Source organism: Pelophylax lessonae, assembly GCF_965119305.1.
Source record: "Pelophylax lessonae genome assembly, chromosome: 3".
In the NCBI taxonomy this organism is placed as follows: domain Eukaryota; kingdom Metazoa; phylum Chordata; class Amphibia; order Anura; family Ranidae; genus Pelophylax; species Pelophylax lessonae.
Window position 1 is genome coordinate 179,541,302 of NC_138770.1, and position 27,524 is coordinate 179,568,825.

The window sequence follows — 27,524 nt, forward strand, 5'->3', positions numbered from 1 at the left end:
AAACTTATTATGGAATGTATATGTGAATGTGGATTGTGCCTGTCCCATTGTTAAATGTTAATGACCTCACATTGTTCTGTCCAGATGGCCAGATAATTAGTTTAGGTTAATTATGTTCCTGTATACACTTTCATCTGCATATGATACTGTAATCAGGAAGAGGGGATAGATTGTGTACACTGTATGGTTGTGTAAAACTCTGTTTTCATTGGATTGTGAATCTCGGGAGCCTGTTCCCAACAAGGTCCACCTGGGCGGTAACCTTGTGGGGGAAAACTGTATAAAAGAGGAGCTGTACCATTAAAGTTTGAGTTCTATTTCACCCTCAATCTAGAGTCCTGTCTCTCATTGGGGGAACCTGCTACAAGGGATTGCTATGCTCTTCATACTTCCTTGGATAATCACTAAGCTCTTGTAAGAGCTTGTTCCTGTTCTTGCTGCACTCTCTTGGGAAAGAGAGGTTAACCCACGGGAACCTAGAGCCTTGTCGTAGGTCCAGGGTGGGTAGGAGACGGCGAGACCCCAACCAAGCTGCGGCAGTTCGTGGGGTCTGAGGTGGTTAGGGTGTCTGGTGGAGTGCTTGGAGCCCTAGGGAAGCACTAGGAGAATCCATCAACGGAAGTACCCAGACGGGATGCCGGTTGATCCGTTACATACTGTATATATACTGCCTGTTAGCTACTAAGCTCTAAGATGATATTTGTGATATAAGCACTGCTTTTACCTTGAAGAAGGAACACCCTGAAAGCTTTTCCTCAAAATTTGGATGTTAACTCAAATTTAAAAAGTATCATTGACAGTACTCAATTGTTATTTGTGATATAAGTAGTCATATTGTATTTGTAATGATTATAAGAAGCGTAAAATTTAGCAGATATTCAAACAAACTAATGCTAATGAACTTCTGTAAGCAACATCGATGTTAAGTGAGGGCTTCATATGTTTTGCAAGCCACTGCTGATATACATGTGTATGTTTGCATTGGAATGCAATCCATTACAAAGTGGGTTCTAAAGTAAATCCTTTATTTCATCAAGTAGGGTCTTATTGTTTTCTTGCATGTCATGTAATGTTCCTAGCAGTCGATCTGCAATCTTCCTTATCTCTTCCGCTTTCTTTGTTTTAGCACCTCTATGGAGCTCTACTGATCCCTTTACAAGAAAGGCAGCATCAATGACTACAAACAGTGCTGCAAAGACTCCAGAAACGGCACGAATTGCTCGTGCTCCCTGTGCTGCTAACTCAGCCCCCCGAGCTGCAGCCGCTCCTATCTTCCCCAGCTGAGCCAATCTGACTGCTTCCACCCCAACAAACACTACTCTGCCCCCCATTCTGGCTACATCATCTTCCCCAAAAGGTACTCTAACTTCATTTATGATTTGTGTAGCAAGCTTTTGGATATTTAAAGCAAGATCTTTTAATGCATCTATCATTTTGTTAATTTCTTGTATTTTCCCACTTACTATTTCACATTTCTTTTTAGTATTCACAGTGTCTGCTATAGAAGCAGAAACTCCAGTGACACCTCCAGCTGTAGCTACACCAATTCCAACAGCACTAACTATCAGAGATGCGCCGAATGTCACTGGAGCTAGAGCAAGGCCTACAATGGTGGTGATTCCACCCAAAATTCCAGCAGTACTTCCCACAACATTGGTGATGGTGGCTCCCTTATGGAATTTGTCCACATCGTCCGCAATGGTGTACAGTTCATTAATACAGTCTGAAATAGCATCCTTGAAAAAAGTTGATAGCTGTTTATAGTCTCGATGATACTGTTCAGGGAAAAAAAAAAAAAACAATTAGAAGAAAGTGTTTGTTGAATGTTTAGCACAGTTATGGTTGCATAATCATTGTCGGATATATGCATGGACAGCACAGGCTGTGGTATAGATTGGCCAGGATGCTAAAGACTACATAATCCCCCACATATCATGCTGCTGGCTGCCACATTCCTGTGTATAAAATAGGTTCCCAGATTGCAAACCTGCCTGCCAGTGGCCGCAGAGGGAGGAAGAGGAAGTAAGGTAAGTATATTTTCTTTAAAAACAAGTAAGAGAATAAAAAAAAAAAATAATTATCCAATTGTTTTACAGGTAATTTAGAGCAAGCAGACCGACGGTGAAAATAAAATTTTCAGGGTGGAACTCCGCTTTAACCTAGAAATGAGCTGCTAGTAGGGTGAGAGGTTTTTGATGTAGAGTGCACAAACTGTCTTTTTCAGCTTCTCCAGCTCTAGCTATGACTTCTAATACCAAGGTTATCCTGTTTACACCATGCTAGGAATTTGTCAGTCTAAATCAGTTGCCCCAGGGAAGCAAGAAAGTATAAATTGCCATGTGCCATGTGCATAAGCAAGTATAGTGAAGTTTATAGGGAAGGCAGAGTTTATCTTCAGGGAAAACCACATGTCACAATGATTAGTAGATTCAAGGATACTACCATCTGAATGTTTATGCAGTTTAACTATGCTTTTTTTATTTAAAATATATGCTTAATATTTTTTTAATGAATACAGAACTGCATTATCAGTATCTCAAATTCAGCTTTAAAAGATATATGTCATGGGAGAATTATGCTGTTGCTTTGATTTCAAAACTGTCTGAGTCAATGACCTGAAATAAGTATAGAGTTAGGGAATTTTGACTTTTCCATTATTCTTTGGTTTCAATCCTGCTTCAGGCCAGTCAGTGTTGATTTTGACGTCAAATTTCGATTTAGTTTTAGTCATAGTCTTTTGACTAAAATGCCATTTTAGTTTTAGTCATATTTTGGTCATCTGAATTGCTTTAGTTTTCGTGTTTTTTTAGTTGACTAAAATCTCCAGTACATTTTAGTCGACTAAAATCAAATGAGTTTCGTTAAATTTTAATGCATTATTTAAGTATTTCTCTAGAATTGCCAAAGCCATTATATATTCTGGGAGTAAAAATCGAATAACTTGGTATTACTTTTAGTATTAAGGTTTGAACATGGACTACAGACACAGATTTAGCCATTGTGATATATAACCTCTTTCTAAATAAAACCAAAATATTGCTTTTTGACAAACAGAAGTGCAACTTAAAAATATTAAAAAAAAAACAAAAAAAAAAAACACTTTAAACTCTATTGGCTGTAATGCGATTGCACATATTACCTGAATACATTACCAACAATAAATATTAAAGTGGAGCTCCACCCAAAAGTGGAAGCTCTGCTTGTTCGCACCCTCCCACCTACCACTGTCACATTTGGCACTTTTTGGGGGGGATACCTGTTAAAACCAGGTAACCCGCTTCCAGTTCCGGGTAAGATCGCTGCACAACGATGCAGCGATCTACAAAAGAGGATAAAGATAATCCAAAATCAGCCATGACAGTTTTTTATGATACGCAACACTTTAGTTGACTAAATGTCACTTAGTTAAGGTTTTCAGAGAACACCTTGCATTTCTCTTATTGAATACAAAGCATTCACTGGTTGGACGAGGTGGAGAGGTTCGGTGGTGACATTAACCGGTTGCCGACCGCTGCAAGTACATATACTGCGGAGGTCAGCCCCGACCAGGCAAAGTGACGTACCGGTACGTCACTAGCCTGGGAGCCAATAGCAGGCGGGCGCGCCCTCCTCGGCTCGTTCGCGGACACCTCCGTGCGTGTGACCGGTGGACCCGATGTCCGCCGGTCACTCGCGATTGTCCGCTGTGAAGGGAGAAAGGCAGGTGGCTAGTGGGTGGCTAGTGTAAACAAAGCCGCCTGTCATTCTCCCCTGTGTAAAAGCACTGATCTAACGGTCCTGCTATGTAGGACCGTTGATCTGTGCTGTTACACACAAAGCCACATCCCTGCACAGTTAGAAGCATGCCCCTAGGGACACACTTAACCCATCCCTCTCCAATAAAGTTAACCCCTTCCCTGCCAGTGTCATTTTTACAGTAACAGTGCATATGTATAGCACTGATTATTGTAGTAATGTCACTGGTACCCCCAAAAGTGTCAAAAATGTCAATCAAGGGTCCGATCTGTCCACCACAATGTCGCAGTCCCCCAAAAAAAATCGCAGATCGCCGCCATTACATGTTAAAAAAAAACAACAAAAATGACAAAAAATCTTTCCCGTAGTTAGTAAACGCAATAACTTTTGCCCAAACCAATCAAAATACGCTTATTGTGATTTTTTTTTACCAAACATAGGTAGCAGAAAATAAATTGGCCAAAAATTTAAAAACATTTTGATTTTTACATTTTTTCAGGGGAATTTCATATAAAAAAAGTGAAAAATATTGTTATTTTTGCAAAATTGACGCTCTTATTTTGATTATAGCGCATGATCAAAAAATCGCACAGGTGATCAAATACCACCAAAAGAAAGCTCTATTTGTGGGGAAAAAGTGTCGAATCGCAAAATACCCCCTGGTCAGGAAGGGGGTAAAATCTTCCGGGGCTTAAGTGGTTAAAAAGGAATTCCAGTCAAAATTGTAAATTTGCCCATGATTAGTATGTTAAATATGTTTAACTTTCATATTCTTTTTTAGGTTTGCTGATTGTGTTGCTTAAAAAATATAATCTGAGCCAGAAAATCAGCTACTTCCTGTTTTTAACTGAATTTGGCAGCTCTCAGGCACTTCCTGAAAAGGTTGTAGGTCTTTGTGTGAGCAATCCAGCCTAGCATTCAGGAAACCCGCCCCTGTCCTTCCCAGCACCACCCAGCCCCGTTTCCATCCTTCCCAGCACCGCCCCCATCCTTCCCAGAACCTCTCCCATCCCTTCTAGCCTTCTGCAGACTGTGCAGCAGCTCTTCTCTTTCAAGCCTCGTTTTGGGGGAGAGAGAGAGAGAGAGAGAGAGAGAGAGAGAGGGAGGGAGAAGTCATTGTAAGGCTGGAATGTTTACTGCAATGTATGCACCATCACATGACACACACACTGCAATGTATACACCATCACATGACACACACACTGCAATGTATACACCATCACATGACAAACACACTGCAATGTATACACCAACACGTGACACATACACTGCAATGTATACACCATCACATGACACACACACTGCAATGTATACACCAACACATGACACACCCTGCAATGTATACACCAACATACATATGACACACACACTGCAATGTATACACCATCACATGACACACACACACTGCAATGTATACACCATCACATGACACACACTGCAATGTATATACAACACATGACACACACACAGCAATGTATACACCTACACATGACACACACACTGCAATGTATACACCAACACATGACACACATACACTGCAATGTATACACCAACACATGACACACACACACAAACACTGCAATGTATACACCAACACATGACACACACACTGCAGTGTATATACCAACACATGACACACACACAGCAATGTATACACCTACACATGACACACACACACAGCAATGTATACACCTACACATGACACACACACTGCAATGTATACACCAACACATGACACACACACTGCACTGTATACACCAACACATGGCACACACACTGCACTGTATACACCAACACATGACACACACACTGCAATGTATACACCAAAACATGACACACACACTGCAATGTATACACCATCACATGACACACACACACTGCAATGTATACACCAACACATGGCACTCACACTGCACTGTATACACCAACACATGACACACACACTGCACTGTATATACCAACACATGACACACACACTGCAATGTATACACCAACACATGACACACACACTGCACTGTATACACCAACACATGACACACAAACTGCACTGTATACACCAACACATGACACACACACTGCACTTTAAACACCAACACATGACACACACACTGCGATGTATACACCAACACATGACACACACACTGCAATGTATACACCATTACATGACACACACACTGCAGTGTATATACCATCACAAGACACACACACTGCAATGTATACACCAATACATGACACACACATACACTGCAATGTATACACCAACACATGACACACACACTGCAATGTATACGTATACACCAACACATGACACACACACACTGCAATGTATACACCAACACATGACACACACACTGCAATGTATATACCAACACATGACACACACACACAGCAATGTATACACCTACACATGGCACACACACTGCAATGTATACACCAACACATGACACACACACACACTGCAATGTATACACCAACACATGACACACACACTGAAGTGTATATACCATCACAAGACACACACACTGCAATGTATACACCAACACATGACACACACACACACACTGCAATGTATACACCAACACATGACTATACATATACACCAACACATGACACACACACTGCAATCTATACACCAACTCATGACACACACACTGCAATGTATATACCAACACATGACACACACACAGCAATGTATACACCTACACATGACCCACACACACTGCAATGTATACACCAACACATGACACACACACTGCAGTGTATATACCATCACAAGACACACACACTGCAATGTATACACCAACACATGACACACACACACACACACACTGCAATGTATACACCAACACATAACACACACACACACACACACACACACTGCAATGTATACGTATACACCAACACATGACACACACACTGCAATGTATACACCAACACATGACACACACACACTGCAATGTATATACCAACACATGACACACACACAGCAATGTATACACCTACACATGACACACACACTGCAATGTATACACCAACACATGACACACACACAGCAATGTATACACCTACACATGACACACACACACAGCAATGTATACACCTACACATGACACACACACTGCAATGTATACACCAACACATGACACACACACTGCACTGTATACACCAACACATGGCACACACACTGCACTGTATACACCAACACATGACACACACACTGCAATGTATACACCAAAACATGACACACACACTGCAATGTATACACCATCACATGACACACACACACTGCAATGTATACACCAACACATGGCACTCACACTGCACTGTATACACCAACACATGACACACACACTGCACTGTATATACCAACACATGACACACACACTGCAATGTATACACCAACACATGACACACACACTGCACTGTATACACCAACACATGACACACAAACTGCACTGTATACACCAACACATGACACACACACTGCACTTTAAACACCAACACATGACACACACACTGCGATGTATACACCAACACATGACACACACACTGCAATGTATACACCATTACATGACACACACACTGCAGTGTATATACCATCACAAGACACACACACTGCAATGTATACACCAATACATGACACACACATACACTGCAATGTATACACCAACACATGACACACACACTGCAATGTATACGTATACACCAACACATGACACACACACTGCAATGTATACACCAACACATGACACACACACTGCAATGTATATACCAACACATGACACACACACAGCAATGTATACACCTACACATGGCACACACACTGCAATGTATACACCAACACATGACACACACACACACTGCAATGTATACACCAACACATGACACACACACTGAAGTGTATATACCATCACAAGACACACACACTGCAATGTATACACCAACACATGACACACACACACTGCAATGTATACACCAACACATGACTATACATATACACCAACACATGACACACACACTGCAATCTATACACCAACTCATGACACACACACTGCAATGTATATACCAACACATGACACACACACAGCAATGTATACACCTACACATGACCCACACACACTGCAATGTATACACCAACACATGACACACACACTGCAGTGTATATACCATCACAAGACACACACACTGCAATGTATACACCAACACATGACACACACACACACACACTGCAATGTATACACCAACACATAACACACACACACACACACACTGCAATGTATACGTATACACCAACACATGACACACACACTGCAATGTATACACCAACACATGACACACACACACTGCAATGTATATACCAACACATGACACACACACAGCAATGTATACACCTACACATGACACACACACTGCAATGTATACACCAACACATGACACACACACTCACTGCAATGTATACACCATCACAAGACACACACACTGCAATGTATACACCAACACATGACACACACACACAGCAATGTATACACCTACACATGACACACACACACTGCAATGTATACACCATCATATGACACACACACTGCAATGTATACACCAACACATGACACACACACACACTGCAATGTATACACCAACACATGACACACACACTGAAGTGTATATACCATCACAAGACACACACACTGCACTGTATACACCAACACATGACACACACACTGCAATGTATACACCAACACATGACACACACACTGCAATGTATACACCATCACATGACACACACACACACACTGCAATGTATACACCAACACATGACACACACACACTGCACTGTATACACCAACACATGACACACAAACTGCACTGTATACACCAACACATGACACACAGTCTGCGCTGTAAACACCAACACATGACACACACACTGCACTGTATACACCAATACATGGCACACACACTGCACTGTATACACCAACACATGACACACACACACTGCAATGTATACACCAACACATGACACACACACTGCAATGTATACACCATCACATGACACACACACACTGCAATGTATACACCAACACATGACACACACACTGCACTGTATACACCAACACATGACACACAAACTGCACTGTAAACACCAACACATGACACACAGACTGCACTGTAAACACCAACACATGACACACACACTGCAATGTATACACCAACACATGACACACACACTGCAATGTATACACCATCACATCACACACACACACTGCAATTATACACCATCACGTGACACACACACTCCAAGGAGGAATCCAGTGCATTATACTGCAGTCTTTGTGTTACACACTGCAAGGCAGAATCATGGGGAGTTGTCTGCTTGTCATGCGTTGTTCTCTGCTTTTCATGGGTTGTTTTCTGCTTGTAATGTATTGCATTCACACAACAATGTTGGATCATGTGGAGTTCTCTGCTTGTCATGCGTTGTCCTCTGCTTGTTATGCGTTGCACTCAAGCTTCAATGTTGGATCATGTGAAGTTCTAGTTCACTAAAATGTTGGTTAATTGGGAGTTCTCTGCTTGTCATGCGTTGCAATAACACTACAATTTTAAAGCATGTGTTGTTCTCTGCTTGTCATGCATTGCACTCACACTACAAGGCAGATTCATGTGGTGTTGATGTATAGTGATCATTGTAGACTGTGAGCTGAGATCACAGGGCACTTCCAGCTACACTGACTGTTCCCCCCGGCGTCCATCTCTCTTCCCCTATGGTAGTCTTGATTGAAAGCCTTGCACAGCCCCCCTCCATCCTATGTCCTGTGTAAATGGCTCCTTTTTTATTTCTTCATGTTCTCATGAAATTTTACAATGCATCCTTTCTGATGAGAAAATACTGGGCGGGAACCTATGATCAGCTCCTCCTATCCTGTATAAACCCACTGGCCACACAGAAACAGGGCCCCTCCCTGGAAGTTATGCCACTAGCTTTCAGTAACCAAACCCACTTGTTGCTCTTGGACTCAGCAGGAAGAGGGACTGAAGTCATGTGACAGCACTGATAAATGAAAAATAAAGGTAGAAAAACTGGGATTTTTTTCATTTTGACACTTAAGGCTGAACTCAGCTCACATTAATGATTGTAGGGGAGAATTTAAGTATTAGGTTTTACTTCCACTTTAACCTCCCTGGCGGTATGATTATTTCGGATTTTAGGTGTTGAAAGCGGTACCATTATTTTGCATGTAATTCTTAAGAATGAGCAGCCCAAACCAACTATTTACATATTATATTTTTTTTTCTGTGCGTTATTCTTTACAACATCTTGGGTATGATAAAGTTTGAAACACAAAATCATAAATTTTAATATAATAAAAAACTATAAATAAGTTAAAGTAGGTATGTATGTATGTAAACATATATATATATACATATACATATACGTGTGTTTTTATATATATATACATATACGTATATATATATATATATATATATATATATATATATATATATATATATATATATAAAAAGTACAGTAAAATTGCAGGAAAGGGCACTGGGGGGCAATGTAATGTGAATTCATTTTATTTTGAATGGTATCAGTGTGTTTGGTGTGTTTTACATTTGAATTTGCCGCCGGTTCCACCCCCCTGCGAACGTCACGGGGGGGCACGGAGAGGATCGGGAGGAAGATCCGCCGCCGCATACCGCTCGCATACATCGCTGGATCCCGATGACAAAGTAAGTAACCTCTTTTACAGGATCCAGCAACGCTTCTGGCGGTACCCCGAGTGTGGCTCGGGGTACCGCTTTTGGCTCTGAAATTTAACCCCGAGCCACACTCGGGAATACCGCTAAGAAGGTTAAAGTGTTACTCAACCCAGAACCTGCATTCACTATATCTGGTCTCCAGTAGAGTTGAGCGGACACCTGGATGTCCGTGTTCGGCGGGTTCGGCCGAACTTTAAAAAGAAGTCCGGGTCCGTGTCCCGGACTTTTGACGAACTTTTCCCGGACACCGAACCCCATTGAAGTCAATGGGGACCCGAACTTTCAGGCACTAAAATGGCTCTAAAACACCAATGGAAAGGGCTAGAGTGCTGCAAATGGCAGCAAAACGTAGTTAAGAGCATGGCAAGTTCTCTGCAAACAAATGTGGATAGGGAAATAACTTAAAACAATAAAAAAAAACAGAAAAATAAAACAATGTTCTTCATCTCTGAAGGACGAGGCCCATATGGAGTAGGAGGGAGGTTGAGGTGGTGGTGGATGTGGCGGTGTCATAGGCGTGCGCACAGGGTGTGCCGGGTGTACCTGGGCACACCCTAATCGCCTAGGGCACATTAGCATTATCGCTCTGTTTGCCAGTGAGGAGATGGGAAAGATCTCCCTCGGACCTGCTCTGCTCTATTTCACTTTGCCAGCAGGGAGAGAAATGTATCGGGGCCATGTACATGTAGGCAAACACATGCATGTGTATTTAAACTTTGGGGTGCACACCCTAATGCAATAGGCTGCGCACACCTATGGGCGGTGTAGGTGGAAGCGGCGGTGGAGGAGGACCAGGGCCGGATTAAGAGCATCATGGGCTTGGTGCTGAGGATTTTGAAGGGCCTTAAGGGCCGTGCCTTGGCATGCACCCAGAGGAGGAAGGGTGCAGCCATGCATGCCTAATTCAACATGGGATGCTGTCTCTGAAGCCCATAAACACATCCATGCATCCATCCATGCATGCAACTGTCCCTCCTTGTCCGGCCTTCGTGCTGTGTGGGGAGGTTCTGAGGGAGCTGCCTGGGGAAGCGAGCATAGAAGCCAGACTTCTGTGTTTACAAGTGACAGAAGAGCGGTAACAGTGAATATGGCCAACCCGGGGCCTATATAAAGGTAGGGGCCTGGAGATGCAGCTCCAATAGCCCCTATGTTAATCTGGCCCTGAGGAGGACGAGGTAGCCAACACTGCTTTTTTTCAGAAATTTTAAATGAGGGTACACCCCAAAAGAGTGAGAAAGAGCAAAAATAGAACAATGGCTGGGTAAGGTCGGTATCCATCGCGATTCTGCACAAGGTACGGAAAAGTCCCGTGGGATCCATGCCTGGTTCATTTTAATGAACGTGAGCTTGTCCACATTGTCTCTGGACAGGCGGCTGCGCTTGTCTGTGATAACGCCCCCAGCCGTGCTAAATACCCGTTCAGATAATACACTGGCTGCAGGGCACGCCAGCACCTCCAAGGCATAAAGGGCAAGCTCAGGCCATGTGCCCAATTTGGAGACCCAGAAGTTGAAGGGGGCAGACCCGTCATTCACTACATGTAGGCGTGTGCACACATACTGCTCCACCATGTTGGTGAAATGCTGCCTTCTGCTAAGACGTTCCATATGAGCTGCTGGTGCTGCTGTTTGTTGTGGCGTGCTGACAAAGCTTTTCCACATTTCGGCCATGCTAACCCTGCCTTCTGAGGTGCTGGTGATGCCCTGGTTGCGTTGGCGACCTCTTCCTCCTCCTCCTCCTCTGCCTTGTGCTTCCACTGTGGCCCCGCTGTCAGGTGGGAATGCCAGCAGCATCGCGTCTACCAGCGTGCACTTGTACAGTGAGTGAATTAAGGACGGTACGTTGTCCTTGTAACGGGGATCCAGCAGCGTGGCCACCCAGTAATCAGCACAAGTTAGAATGTGGGCAACTCGTCGGTCGTTGTGGAGACATTGCACCATGTAATCGCTCATGTGTGCCAGGCTGCCCAGAGGCAACGAAAGGCTGTCCTCTGTGGGAGGTGTATCGTCTGTGTCCTCTGTATCCCCCCAGCCACGCACCAGTGATGGCCATGAGCTGGCCTGGGTGCCACCCTGCTGTGAACATGGTTCCATCTCCTCCTCCATCTCCTCCTCCTCATCCTCCAGAACTGTGCCCCTGCTGGACAATTGTGTCCCTGGCGTTTGTGTGTGCAGGAACCCACCCTCGGAGCCCCTTGCGAATGACTGCCCTGAAAGCCTTGGAAATGTTACCTCTTCATCCTCCTCCTCCTCCTCCTCATCCTGTGCAACATCCTCTTCCATCATCCCCTGAATTGTTTTTTCAAGGAGGCATAGAAGTGGGATAGTTAAGCTGACAACGGCGTCATCAGCACTGGCCATGTTGGTGGAGTACTCAAAACAGCGCAACAAGGCACACAGGTCTCTCATGGAGACCCAGTTATTGGTGGTGAAGTGGTGCTGTTCCGCAGAGCGACTCACGCGTGCGTGCTGCAGCTGAAACTCCACTATGGCCTGCTGCTGCTCGCACAGTCTTTCCAGCATGTGCAAGGTGGAGTTCCACCTTGTGGGCCGCCTCACATATGAGGCGGTGAGCGGGAAGGCCAAAGTTACGCTGCAGCGCTGACAGGCGAGCAGCAGCAGGGTGAGAACGCCGAAAGTGCGCACAGACGGCCCGCACTTTCTGCAGCAGCTCTGACATATCGGGGTAGTTTTTAAGGAACCTCTGCACCACCAAATTCAGCACATGCGCCAGGCAAGGGATGTGCGTCAAACCGGCTAGGCCCAGAGCTGCTATGAGATTTCGCCCGTTATCGCACACCACCAGGCCGGGCTTGAGGCTCGCTGGCAGCAACCACTCATTTGTCTGCTGTTCCATGCTCCTCCACAACTCCTGCGCGGTGTGTGGCTTTTCCCCCAAACAGGCAAGTTTTAAAACTGCCTGCTGTCGTTTACCTCTGGCCGTGCTGAAGTTGGTGGTGAAGGTGTTACGCTGACCGGATGAGGAGGCGGTAGAGGATGAGGAAGCGGAGTAGGTGGAGTTAGGAACAGGAGGCAAACTGAAGCGCCCTGCAATCCTCGGTGGTGGAAGGACATGTGCCAAATTGCTATCCGCCTCAGGCCCATCCGCCACTGCATTTACCCAGTGTGCCATTAGGGAGATATAATACCCCTGACCGTGCTTACTGGTCCACGTATCGGTAGTTAGGTGGACCTTGCCACAGATGGCGTTGCGCGGTGCACACCTGATTTTTTCCCCCACTTGGTTGTGCAGGGAAGGGATGGCTTGCCTGGAAAAGTAGTGGCGGCTGGGCACGACGTACTGTGGGACAGCCACCGACATAAGGTTTTTAAAACTGCGTCTCCACCAGACGTTATGACAGCATTTCAAAGGCCAAGAATTTTGAAATGCTGGCATTCAGGGCCAGGGATCGTGGATGGGTAGGGGGGTACTTCCTCTTCCTCTGAAGTGTTTGGGAGATGGAAAGCTGAACGCTTCCACGGGACATTGTGGAGATGGTTGGCGACCCAGGTGGTGGTGTTGCTGACAGATCAACTGTTTGCGGGGTGGCAGGTGCCGGTATCACTACAGATGTGGATGGAGCGGCCGAGACTGCAGCAGAAGAGGAAGCAGGATGAGCCAGAGATGTTTCTTGGTTTTGAAGTTGTCTACTCCACTGTAGCTCGTGCTTTGCACTTAGATGCCTGATCATGCAGGTTGTGCTCAGGTTGAGAAGGTTTATGCCTCGCTTCAGGCTCTGATTGCACAGGGTGCAATCCACTCGTGTCCTGTCATCAGCACATTTTCTAAAGAACTTCCACGCTAGAGAACTCCTTTGAGCTGGCTTTGCTGCGCTCGTTCCCTTGCTGCGTTGGGCAGTAGCAGGCGTAGTGTCTAGGGCACGGCTGCTCCGCTTCTGCACCCTGCTCCCTCTTCTGCTGTGCTGGTGGCTCTGTGCGACCACCGCCTCTTCCTCCAAACTACTCAGGTCACCTGCATGACCTTCATTCCATGTGGGGTCAAGGACCTCATCGTCCTCCACATCATCTTCCACCCAGTCTTCACCCCTGCCTTCCTTGTCGGTCTCCACAGTTCTGAACGCCGCAGCAGTTGGCACCTGCGTTTCGTCATCATCGGAGACGTGCTGCGATGGTCCTTGCATGTACTCATCTTGAGAAATAAGTGGTTGGGCATCGCTGCACTCAATCTCTTCCACTTCTGGGGCAGGGCTAGGTGGATGGCCCTGGGAAACCCTGCTGACAGAGTCCTCAAAAAGAAGAAGAGACTGCTGTATGGCTTGGGGCTCAGACTGCTTGCCTGATTTGCAAGGGTGTGAGGTGAAAGATGGTTGGACATTGGCTGCAGGTGCCAACTTTGACCTTTCTGCAGTAGACTGGGTGGGAGACAATGTGAAGGAAATGGAGGCACTGTCAGCAGCAAACCAATCTACTATCGCCTCTACTTCTTCTGGCCTCATCACTTCTAGAGGCGTATGATGCCCTACCAAATACTGATGCAGGTTCTGTCGCCTACTCACACTTGAGGAAGGTGTTTCACTTGTGCATGTAGCTGGCACAGATCGACCACGTCCTCTCCTTGCAACAGGAGCTCTACCAGTAGCACCACGACCCAGGCCACGGCCCCTATTTGACGGTCTCCTCATATTTCTGTAATTTATGATCTTGCCCTAGAAAGGTGTTTATTGAATAGCGGAACAAAACAACAACAGTATCGCACGGGTGTATCTGACAGTCAAATATGCAAACTATGACGCAATTTAATGTTTTTTACCCCAAAAGGGTGTATATTGAATAGCGGAATAGGAAAAAGGATAAAAAACGGTGTATCGCACACATACAAACACAGACTAGGCCCCGATTAAAAATTTTTGTACCCTAAAGGGAGGATGAGGAAGAGGAGTAGGAGGAGTTGGGAACAGGAGGCAAACTGAAGCGCCCTGCACTCCTTGGCGGTGGAAGGAGATGCGCCAAACAAATTTAAAAGGTGTATCTCACACGTACCGATACAGACTATGCCGTAATTTAATTTTTTACACTCCAAAAGGGTGTATATTGAATAGCGGAATAGGAAAAATTTTATAATACGGTGTATCTCACACGTACAAACACAGACTAGGCCCCGATTATAATTTTTTGTACCCTAAAGGCAGGATGAGGAAGAGGAGTAGGAGGAGTTGGGAACAGGAGGCAAACTGAAGCGCCCTGCAATCCTCGGCGGTAGAAGGAGATGCGCCAAACAAATTTAAAAAGGTGTATCTCACATGTACCGATACAGACTATCCCGCAATTTAATTTTTTACACTCAAACAGGGTGTATATTGAATAGCGGAATAGGACACATTTTACAAAACGGTGTTTCTCACACGTACAAACACAAACTAGGCCCCGATTACAATTTTTTGTACCCTAAAGGCAAGATGAGGAAGAGGAGTAGGAGGAGTTGGGAACAGGAGGCAAACTGAAGCGCCCTGCAATCCTCGGCGGTAGAAGGAGATGCGCCAAACAAATTTAAAAAGGTGTATCTCACATGTACCGATACAGACTATCCCGCAATTTAATTTTTTACACTCAAACAGGGTGTATATTGAATAGCGGAATAGGACAAATTTTACAAAACGGTGTGTCTCACACATACAAACACAAACTAGGCCCCGATTACAATTTTTTGTACCCTAAAGGCAGGATGAGGAAGAGGAATAAGAGGAGTTGGGAACAGGAGGAAAACTGAAGCGCCCTGCAATCCTCGGCGGTAGAAGGAGATGCGCCAAACAAATTTAGAAAGGTGTATCTCACATGTACCGATACAGACTATCCCGCAATTTAATTTTTTACACTCAAACAGGGTGTATATTGAATAGCGGAATACGAGAAATTTTACAAAACGGTGTATCTCACACGTACAAACACAAACTAGGCCCCGATTACTATTTTTTGTACCCTAAAGGCAGGATGAGGAAGAGGAGTAGGAGGACTTGGGAACAAGAGGCAAACTGAAGCGCCCTGCAATCCTCGGCGGTAGAAGGAGATGCGCCAAACAAATTTAAAAAGGTGTATCTCACATGTACCTATACAGACTATCCCGCAATTTGATTTTTTACACTCAAACAGGGTGTATATTGAATAGCGGAATAGTTGAAATTTTACAAAACGGTGTATCTCACACGTACAAACACAAACTAGGCCCCGATTACAATTTTATGTACCTTAAAGGCAGGATGAGGAGTAGGAGGAGTTCGGAACAGGCAGGAGGCAGACTGAAGCACCCTCAAATCCTCGGCAGTATGAGATGCGCCGCAAAAATTGGAAAGGTGTATCTCACACGTACCGATACAGACTATCCCGCAATTTAATTGTTTTTACCCAAAGGTGTAGATTGAATAGCGGAATAGAAAATATGATATCAAAAGGTGTATGTATCTCACACGTACCGACACAGACTATCCCGCAATTTAATTGTTTTTACCCAAAGGTGTAGATTAAATAGCGGAATAGAAAATATTATCAAAAAAAAGCTGTATGTATTTTACACGTACAGAACCAGACTAGGCCCAAATTACTATTTTTTGTACCCCCAAAGGCAGGATGAGGAGTAGGAGGAGTTCGGAACAGGCAGCACCCTCAAATCCTCGGAAGTATGAGATGCACCCCAAAAATTGAAAAGGTGTATCTCACACGTACCGACACAGACTATCCCGCAATTTAATTGTTTATACCCAAAGGTTTTTATTGAATAGCGGAATAGAAAATATTATCAAAAAAAAGGTGTATGTATCTCACACGTACAGACCCAGACTAGGCCCCAATTACTATTTTTTGTACCCCCAAAGGCAGGATGAGGAGTAGGAGGAGTTCGGAACAGGCAGCACCCTCAAATCCTCTGAAGTATGAGATGCACCCCAAAAATTGGAAAGGTGTATCTCACACGTACCAACACAGACTATCCCGCAATTTAATTGTTTATACCCAAAGGTTTTTATTGAATAGCGGAATAGAAAATATTATCAAAAAAAAGGTGTATGTATCTCACACGTACAACCCAGACTAGGCCCCAATTACTATTTTTTGTACCCCCAAAGGCAGGATGAGGAGTAGGAGGAGTTCGGAACAGGCAGCATTCTCAAATCCTCGGAAGTATGAGATGCACCCCAAAAATTGGAAAGGTGTATCTCACACGTACCGACACAGACTATCCCGCAATTTAATTGTTTATACCCAAAGGTTTTTATTGAATAGCGGAATAGAAAATATTATCAAAAAAAGGTGTATGTATCTCACACGTACAGACCCAGACTAGGCCCCAATTACTATTTTTTGTACCCCCAAAGGCAGGATGAGGAGTAGGAGGAGTTCGGAACAGGCAGCACCCTCAAATCCTCGGAAGTATGAGATGCACCCCAAAAATTGGAAAGGTGTATCTCACACGTACCAACACAGACTATCCCGCAATTTATTTGTTTATACCCAAAGGTTGTTATTGAATAGCGGAATAGAAAATATTATCAAAAAAAAGGTGTATGTATCTCACACGTACAGACCCAGACTAGGGCCCAATTACTATTTTTTGTACCCCCAAAGGCAGGATGAGGAGTAGGAGGAGTTCGGAACAGGCAGCACCCTCAAATCCTTGGAAGTATGAGATGCACCCCAAAAATTGGAAAGGTGTATCTCACACATACCGACACAGACTATCCCGCAATTTAATTGTTTATACCCAAAGGTTTTTATTGAATAGCGGAATAGAAAATATTATCAAAAAAAAGGTGTATGTATCTCACACGTACAGAACCAGACTAGGCCCCAATTACTATTTTTTGTACCCCCAAAGGCAGGATGAGGAGTAGGAGGAGTTCGGAACAGGCAGCACCCTCAAATCCTCGGAAGTATGAGATGCACCACAAAAATTGGAAAGGTGTATCTCACACATACCGACACAGACTATCCCGCAATTTAATTGTTTATACCCAAAGGTTTTTATTGAATAGCGGAATAGAAAATATTATCAAAAAAAAGGTGTATGTATCTCACACGTACAGAACCAGACTAGGCCCCAATTACTATTTTTTGTACCCCCCCAAAGGCAGGATGAGGAGTAGGAGGAGTTCGGAATAGGCAGCACCCTCAAATCCTCGGAAGTATGAGATGCACCCCAAAAATTGGAAAGGTGTATCTCACACGTACCGACATAGACTATCCCGCAATTTAATTGTTTATACCCAAAGGTTTTTATAAAATAGCGGAATAGAAAATATTATCAAAAAAAAGGTGTATGTATCTCACACGTACAGAACCAGACTAGGCCCCAATTACTATTTTTTGTACCCCCAAAGGCAGGATGAGGAGTAGGAGGAGTTCGGAACAGGCAGCACCCTCAAATCCTCGGAAGTATGAGATGCACCCCAAAAATTGGAAAGGTGTATCTCACACGTACCGACACAGACTATCCCGCAATTTAATTGTTTATACCCAAAGGTTTTTATTGAATAGTGGAATAGAAAATATGATATAAAATTGGTGTGATTTATCAATAGCACATGTGAACAGCAGTGTCTTATATCAGTCAGCTCTGCTGCAGGCTATGGAGGGAAAAAAAAAATTCCCCTTTTAAGTTTGTAATTTTTAACTAGATTAGTACAGACTATGCCACAATTTAATTTTTTTAACCCAAGGGTGTATATTGAATAGTGGAATAGAAAAAAGTGTATAACTTTTGAAATCACTCAATAATAGCACATGTGAACACAGCAGTGTATTATCACAGTCAGCACAGCAGCACTGAAGGAAAAACGCTGCACACAGTGACTGATAGAAAAGACTTTTCTCCCTCCTCCTTAGTGGGCAAAAAGATTGTGTTCACTGCACCCCACACACAGCAAAATCGATGTGGACCACTGACACCTGCCTATCTCCAGCCTCTCCCTAAAAGGATTGATAAGATCGGTCACTGCAAAATCGATTGTAGAACACTGACCCTAAAAATCAGCAGCCTCGCCCTAAAATGCCCTACAACTCGCCCTGCCTAAAACACTCCGACCTGTCCCTCAATTCTATTCGGACACAAATGATTTTTGCCTGTCTGTCCCTAATCAGCAGCCAGCACGATGTGTGCTCTGTCCCTGAACTACAGCATAATGACGTAGCGGCGCTCCGTCTCGAACTTATAAAGACTTGGTCACATGCTTCAGATGGCCAATCACAGCTACTAATACATTTGTAGCCATGGCTGGGATGGCTTAAGGCACACCAGTTAAACGCTTGTTGATTGGCTGTTGAAAGCCCGCCATGAAAAGCGCGCCAATGCATACAAAACCCGGAAATAAAATGACCGAACACGGATTTTTACCCGAACATACAGTAAAGTTGTCGGGTCCGTGTTCGGGTAACAAAAATCCAATTATTCGGTACGAACACGAATAATACAGTCCGTGTTCGCTCAACCCTAGTCTCCAGCAGTACACAGAACATGGAAATGCAATTATTTTAGTAAATATAAACTGCTAAATACCTTTTTCCATCAGCAGTATATACCAGTCTTGTGACTTCTATCAGTTCCTGGTAAAGTTTGTAGGAGGAGTTTTCATACTGCACTATCAGGATACAGGACCCCTGACCCTCTGTCTGGATAGTGCTGATTGACCCTATGCTGAGCACATGTACCCTCCCAAGAAAAACAACTCTCTAGCAATACACACCAAACTGAGCATGTGCAGCCTGAATCCAGTGACCATTTCCTATCTGGACATGTTTTGGAGACAATGCAAGAAGAGGAGGATTTGTGCATACAGGATCAAACAGCATTTTTATACAATGCAGAGGATTAACCCCTTAAGTTCCACAGTGAGTTTAACAAGTATGCTTTACTGCATATACAGACTGATTTTACTGTTGTGGGTTTAGTAACACTTTAAGGTCTCCACCTTGTCAAATCAGAAAACTGGCACTTCTACTTTTTAGGCGCATTCTCTAAATTACTTTTGGAACTTTTTGACTATGATTTTCCTGACTGGATTTTGTGCCGTTACACAAATGGACAATGTGGATATGGCCTATACTCTGGATGGGGTGAAGTATTATCAACTGGCTTTGATAACCTGGTTATAATGTGGCAACAAATGTTCACTTACTACAAAATGTGTTGGCTTACAACCTTCATATATTCAGATGATATAAGTTACATCTACCTCTGGTATAATGAGGCCTCTCCCAAATGTAGGATCCTCATATTGTTTCAACATTGATATAGCAGGCCACTTTTGTTCCTCCAATACTGCTGCAACAAGTTGATTTCCACCTATTATTATAGAGTTTTATTATACAGCTTTATCTCCATGTGGAGGTCTATTTGCAGATCAGTTTGGGTTCCTGGGGCCCAACATGCATTTGCATCATAAGGCCCGGGTTATCACAGTCAGGTATCATTCCTTAAGTTCATTTATGGGTTTTTTTTCACACAGTACTTTGCCACATATCTCTATAGCTGCATATTTTTTACATACATGATAATATGATATGCATAATGTACAAGTGGTTCATCCTGATTGGGTCTGCTCTGTGAGATCCAAAAAGGATCCAAAAAGGCCTTTCGGTTAAAGAAAATCTTCCACATGAAATCCTGGTTAATTTATTATAGATGTCCAGGATTCCTCCCCAAGACCTCAATAAATGCAATATCTATTTTTGCTGAGACTTTAGCATTTATAAGGCTAAATATTTTTGGAGATTCTCTGTGTCTGATTATTCCAGCAGGATCACATTATCTCATTATATTGTTTAATTGTAATCCGACATTGGTATGTCTTGTGATTTTTGGTTGTTTTCAGAGGAACTCATGAGTAGCATTTATTGTCTTTTGTTTTTCATTTTGTGCTCACAATAAATTGTTATGGTAAATTGTTCTATAGATTATAGTATTGTGACTTTGATGATTTTTTGAGTTGATTTATTAAAATGCCTGTGCACTTTGCAGCCTTACATGTGCATTTGCACTCTACAAGTGAATTTGCTCCAGAGCTTAGTAAATGAGGGGAAGCTCTGATGACTTCCATCATCCAATCCTGTGCAAGCAAAAATGCTGTTTTTTTTTTTTTTTTTTTTTAACCTTCCTTGCATGTGATTGGGTATTTGAGCAAATTCCCTTGCAAAGTGCACAATCTAAATCAAACCCTATGTTTACAACTTCTTTTGTATAAAATTGTGTTTATAAATTTGGTTTATCTTTTTTTGATTGTTGGATTTATAATTCTACTCCTCCCAGGGGTGCAATTTTTATAATTAATTTATTCTGTTGCTTAGGGTTTTAAGGTTCAATTAAGTGAATAAAGACTCTTTTTTTTTTTAATTTTTTCCCCATATTTGGGTATTTTTTATTTTGTTATGGATGTTTGAGTTTTCTGCTGGACACCCTTTAGTGTTCATTCATCCCAAGCTCTGAAAGTAGTCAGGTAACATGTTAAAAGAAGCTGACAGCGCCACCTGCAATATTTTTATTTTTACCTGAATAAATATGAAGACATATTTTCAAGCTGTAATCTGCAAATATAGAATGCAGGAATGCTATCTGTAGCCTTAACAAACATTAGGCAGAATTCAGCAGGCATTTTCAAGATATTGGGGACTGGACTGAGCTCTGTAGATGTTTTGTAAGAGTTTAGTAAATATTTGCTGATTAAATCTTGAGAGTCGGTTCACACTAAGGCGACACGACTCTGCACGACTTCGGGGGTGACTTGTGCATTACCATGCACCACGACTTCGGAGCGACTTGCAGGGACTTCACATAATGGAAGTCTATGCAAGTTGCTCCGAGGTCGCCCCGAATTAGTACAGGACCCTTTTTCTAAGTCGGAGCGACTTGTGTCGCTCCTATTAGAACGGGTCCTGTAGCAGTCAATGGACCGCGAGGGAGCGCGACTTGTCAGGCTGACCAGTCGCCTGACAAGTCGCGGCAGTGTGGACCGGCTCTAACACCATCCATAAATGATGATCTTCAGACTAGCATTTACAAGTTAGGGTTAAAAAAAATACCCATGTGTACATGCATTAAAAGAAATGTGCTTTAAGGCTTAATTTTTTACAGGATATACTTTATATTACCTCATTGAGCTTAATTTGCTTTTGTCTTTTGTCTGAATAATGAGTCTGTAAGAACAAAAAGAAATATCAATATCTGAATTTTATTAATTAAATATATGTCTTCACAAGTAGTAACTTCTATTTAGCCTACCATTTCTGGTTTTACTTCTTGAAAAGTTTTAGGTTCACAGTTTACAGGTGCACTAAAACTAGAAAAGAAAAACATTTTAAACTTTTAAAATGATCTCAAGTACAATATCAGTGGTATGTAGATTCTGCATATATTAATAATGATGTATTTCTATCTAAATAAAGAACTAGTAGGATACAATTTTATATTTTATAAAATGACCAAATGATGTATTTCATAAAGTGCATGAAAATGTTTCCAATTCAAACACTGACTATTAAATGATTTGAGAAGAGATAAGTGCAATTGGAGGGTTTTTCGCCAGAGCCCAAGCTCTGTAGAGGAAATGAATAGAGTTGCTGTAGTTTTTGTATAGGACTGGGAAAAATGGATATCAAAATAAAATAAAGGAATACATAAAAAAGATAAATACATTCCAAGTAAACATTTCTTTGTATTATGTCCCCCTCCCTTCTTTTTTTGGAAAAAGCATGTAAAGGAAAGAAAAGGAAGCAGTGTTTGCTATAGCCCAACTTTACATGTTCTGATAAACTGTGTAGGTTAATGATAAAAACCAGCTTAGTATCCTAAACCTTAGTCAGCAAAAATACACTACAGGCAAAACTAATACTAAAGGCATTCCTGGGCAGGTAACAACTATAATATAAGAAAATATTTACTGCTTGTAAATGCAGGTAGACTATGCCCTGTAGAAAATACAAAACCTTACTTTGCTTCGGGAGAAGAGAGATGCTAGCCGTTCTGAAATGTGAAAGTGAAAGAATTCCCCTCTTATATTCTCCACCTTGATGAAGCTATTCAAAAGCTGATTTCTGTATTACACGTATGTCCTTGTTTTTGAAGTCACTGTATGTGTAGGAAACGCCTTGTAGTGTTATTGGGCGCTTGATTCAGTGACCAGATCTTAACCTCTTCAGCACCAACCATTGTAATAATTGGATGGATGGTCCACTACCTATGGTCTTCTTTAAATACCTTTTTTTTTTTTGCTGGTGCATGCCCCTTAGCATGCATGTGCCAGTCTCTGTGGTCACGCTGTCACTGGACAATGCCTGTGATCACATTTGTCAATAGCAAGTGCTTACCAAAGCCAGAAAACACAGAGCCAATGAGAGTGGTTTCATATCTGGTGATCGTTGTGATCCACTGCAGCAATCACAAGTGTAAACACCGGCTGTGATGAGCAAACACTCATCAGCTCTGCCTTTCCCATACCTTCCAACTTTAGAACTTGAGAATGATATTTGAAAGATATTTTAGGCAGAACTTGACCTGCAGCATGGCAAAAAGTGGGTGTAGTTAAATACACTAAATATTGTGTGTGCGACTTAATAGGCTGAAGAAAAAAAAAAAAAAAAACACAACCTAGGATGCAGCTCCCATTTAATTCACTCACTGTACACACTGTCCCTCTCTGTACACACTGCTCCTCCTCCCTGTACACACTGCACCCCCTCTCTGTACACATTGCCCCTTCCCTGTACACACTGTCCCCTCTAAGTCACCTAGTAGCTAGGACATTGCAGTCAATATTGTTTACCCTGGGAAGGGGTAAAGAAGGCACTGGCAAATTGTTGCAGATGGCATCCTCTGCTTGGCCTTGCTCCAGAACTTCCTACAGACTTGTAAAGCTCCTGAGATAAGGGGCATGGTTAAACAAAATTGAGCCTCCTTGTATCTATGAAATATGCTTCAATTGCTGTGCCACATGTACAAATCTCACAGACGCATGTAAACCTCAGCACAATATTAAAAAAAGTGAAACACTGCCATTCCATATACTTTTGTGTACTGAAAACAGAAAGAGCTATCACTTTGTCTGAGCCTACTTTAAAGAAGAACTTCATTGAAATAGCAACCAGCAACTGTTGCGACAATAAACACTTTGGTGAGAAGTATGTAATGTACAATAAAGTGTATATAGTGCAGGAGTCTGTAAGGCTCAAGGGTCAGCAGTATGTAACCCACTGAGTGCTGTAGTCAGTGCCGGGTTTTCAAAATACATAACACAGAGTGCAGGGGCCGGGGGTGTGTAATGCACAGAATGCATGGGACAAGGATCTGTAATGAAGACTAGGAGTCAGGAGTATACATTTTAAAGAGTGGTAGAGTCAGGGGTTGTAATGCACAGCATAGGGGTCAGGGGACTGCAAAATTGTACTCACAAGTAATACTCTCCCTCACTAAAATTCCCCAATCCCTCACCTCCAAAAAAAAAAAAAAAACTAGCACCAATCTGCACACTCACCCCTCGAAGCACAAATATTTGCACCCCCCCTCCCCCCAGCACAAATCTTCTCCCCTTAAGAAAAAATCCTACTTTACAAATCCTACTTTACTACTCAAAATTCACCCTCCCAGCACAAATCTTCCCCTTTCTCTGTTCCCGGCACTGATCATCTCCCCTCAACCCCTCTACCAACACAATCTGCTTGGAATTCTGGGAGGTAGCCCATGAGCAGTGACACCAGGGGAAAAATCCTTCCAGGAAAGGTACTGGTTGCAGTAGGAAGTTTGAATGCTGTTTTTGGGGAGACAACCACACAAGGAATGGAAAGCTGAGTTAAGCAGGCTGGTCCAGGTGGAGATGCGGTTGGACGAGAGCTACAGAGCCCTCCGCTGGTATGTAACCCAAGTGTGCCCATGGACAGCGGATGACAGCACAACGGAAGGCTTTTGCTATGGCAGCCCAGGGCTGTTATTAGAGAGGCTGTCCAAGGACCCTGACTTTGGGAGCGATTTGGAGTGGCAGTTAGAGGAAATTATGGATTACAGAGAAGAGATCATGAACATCTCGGAAGTGTTCTGGGCACTGGAAGAGATGGAGTTTCTGACCATTCAGGAATGGGAGCTGGAGATCGCCTACAGACGGCTGCTAGACTCTGCTCAGCACCAGGGCTGGGCTCCCCTTGCCTGGGAATATCCAGAAGTACTAGCTGACTGTCCGTAAATTCTGTCTGAAGAGTCGGCAATGTGGCACAGTAATAGTGTGCTTTGCTCACCTGCACCTATGGTTTGGGATGCAGAGGTCTTATGGCAGATGCAGCAAGTGTTGACTCACCTTGATGAACCTTTTGCACATGACGAGCTTGGATGGAGGAATGCATCTGTTCAGCAGCTGGATAAAGGTACGAGAGATGAAGCAGCTAGCTCCTCTTCCCATCTGCAGTTTAAAGGTATGGGAGAAGAGGAAGCCATCTTCATTCCCCAACCTTGGATTACAATTTTAATTGATTTTTCATTGGAGGATGTTATGGATGATAAGTCACCTGCCAAAGTATTGGCACTGAGCCCAAGGGCCACCAGCCCGTGCCCTGGACTTTCAGCAATTCCAGAGACTGAGAATTTAATAGATTTTTCTGCTGAGGAAGAACAATCCAGTGAGCCTACAGCAGAAGAGCTGGCATCCAGGCCTAGCGCTGCTGACCTCTGCCTGCAACAATTGGTGACCCAGGAAGATGTGTGTAAGGCCACTGACTTTTCAATTTACTTCCCTATGAACAGCTGGCATCAGGCCCTAACATCACTGAGCTCTACCCAGCACCATCAGCAGCTTCAGCCTCCCTGAGAGAAGAGTCAGCTGACCTTTCTGCCACACCACTGTCAGGGACATGGGATTTACTGCCAGAAGCATCTGTGGAGTTACAAGAAACTTCAACAGCAGAAGCACTGACAACTGGACAGAGGGTCCAAGACCTCTGCCCCACACATGTGGCAGTTTGGGAGGCCCAGGGTGAGAAGGTGGCGGTCACACCCCAGCAGCAGATCAGGATCCAGGGGGAGAAGGGAGAGGAGGTTGTCGTCCTCCCTCCCCAAAAGTCAGTCAGAGCGGAGGAAACTGTCATCCCTCCCCAGCCAGGATCTATGCACCTGGGAGACGGTACCAGAGAAAGGTGGCCCCAACAGCCAGATGAGGTTAAAGAAGATGGAGCAGCTGACTCCACTTCCCAGTAGCAGACGGCACCCCAGAATGATGACACTAACCCAGCAGAAGAGCTGGCAACAGAGCAGAATGCGGCTGGCCTCTGCCCTCAACTAACAAAAGATGGATTTCCTGTGGTAGGGGATGGGACTGCGGTCTTCACCTCTATATCCCAGGGATGCTGGGCAGTCGGCCCAGGTCCCCAACAGCATGAGGGAGTGAGCCCAGTCACCCTGTCTTCTCTCCAGTGGCTGAAAGGACTCCAGGGAGAAGGGCCAGTCCACGCTTCTCCCCGCAGCGGGTATGTTCTACGAGAGAGGCTGGGTGAATAATGCTCTGTTCGGGACAATTTGTTTGGGGTACTGTTTCGGGTACTCTGTGGGTACAGACATTGGGGGACTGGAACTTTAAAATCTCCTGTGTTAGTCTCCTTCCGAAAGGGGAGAGATGTGACGGGAGTCACTTTGGTTGGGGGGCCCGTGGAACACATCTTAACTTAGAGAGGTTGGGAAATCCCTCTCTCAGCCCCCTAGGCCCCTCCTATGTGTAAGTCACCCTGTGTCTATTAGGGAAACAGGGTGACCAAGAAGCCCAGTTTGGCCTGCCCAAACCAGACTGCCACAGACTGATCGGCTAGGAGAGCTCTATGCGCCCTGCCGGCACAAACTTACAAACTATGTGGAACTTTGTCAAGGAAGCTGCCATGATGGATTGACTCTTTGGGACTTTTTACTGGACTGAGGCACAGGCACCGCCAATTGGAGGTCTGGTACCTGGTTAGTCTACCTTGGGGGGGGAAGATATGTGATGGTACTCACCGTCACTGGGAGTGAAAGACAGCTACTTAATGGACACTGAGAATATGGTTTGGATTACTTCAAATAGG

General features: G+C 43.8%; 2 protein-coding genes across 2 annotated transcripts in view; both read right to left on the bottom strand.

Moving 5' to 3' along the window:
• Nucleotides 1-27,524, bottom strand: part of LOC309548982 (apolipoprotein L4-like) — a 646,785-nt gene that overhangs the window by 179,069 nt on the left and 440,192 nt on the right. The window lies entirely within an intron of this gene.
• Nucleotides 1,011-27,524, bottom strand: part of LOC309550127 (apolipoprotein L3-like) — a gene marked incomplete at its 3' end in the record, with an annotated part of 466,585 nt that continues 440,071 nt past the window's right edge. Inside the window, exon 2 of the mRNA XM_082250575.1 lies at nt 1,011-1,775. Coding sequence (XP_082106701.1) covers nt 1,011-1,775 — 765 coding nt within the window. The remainder of the gene's footprint in view (nt 1,776-27,524) is intronic.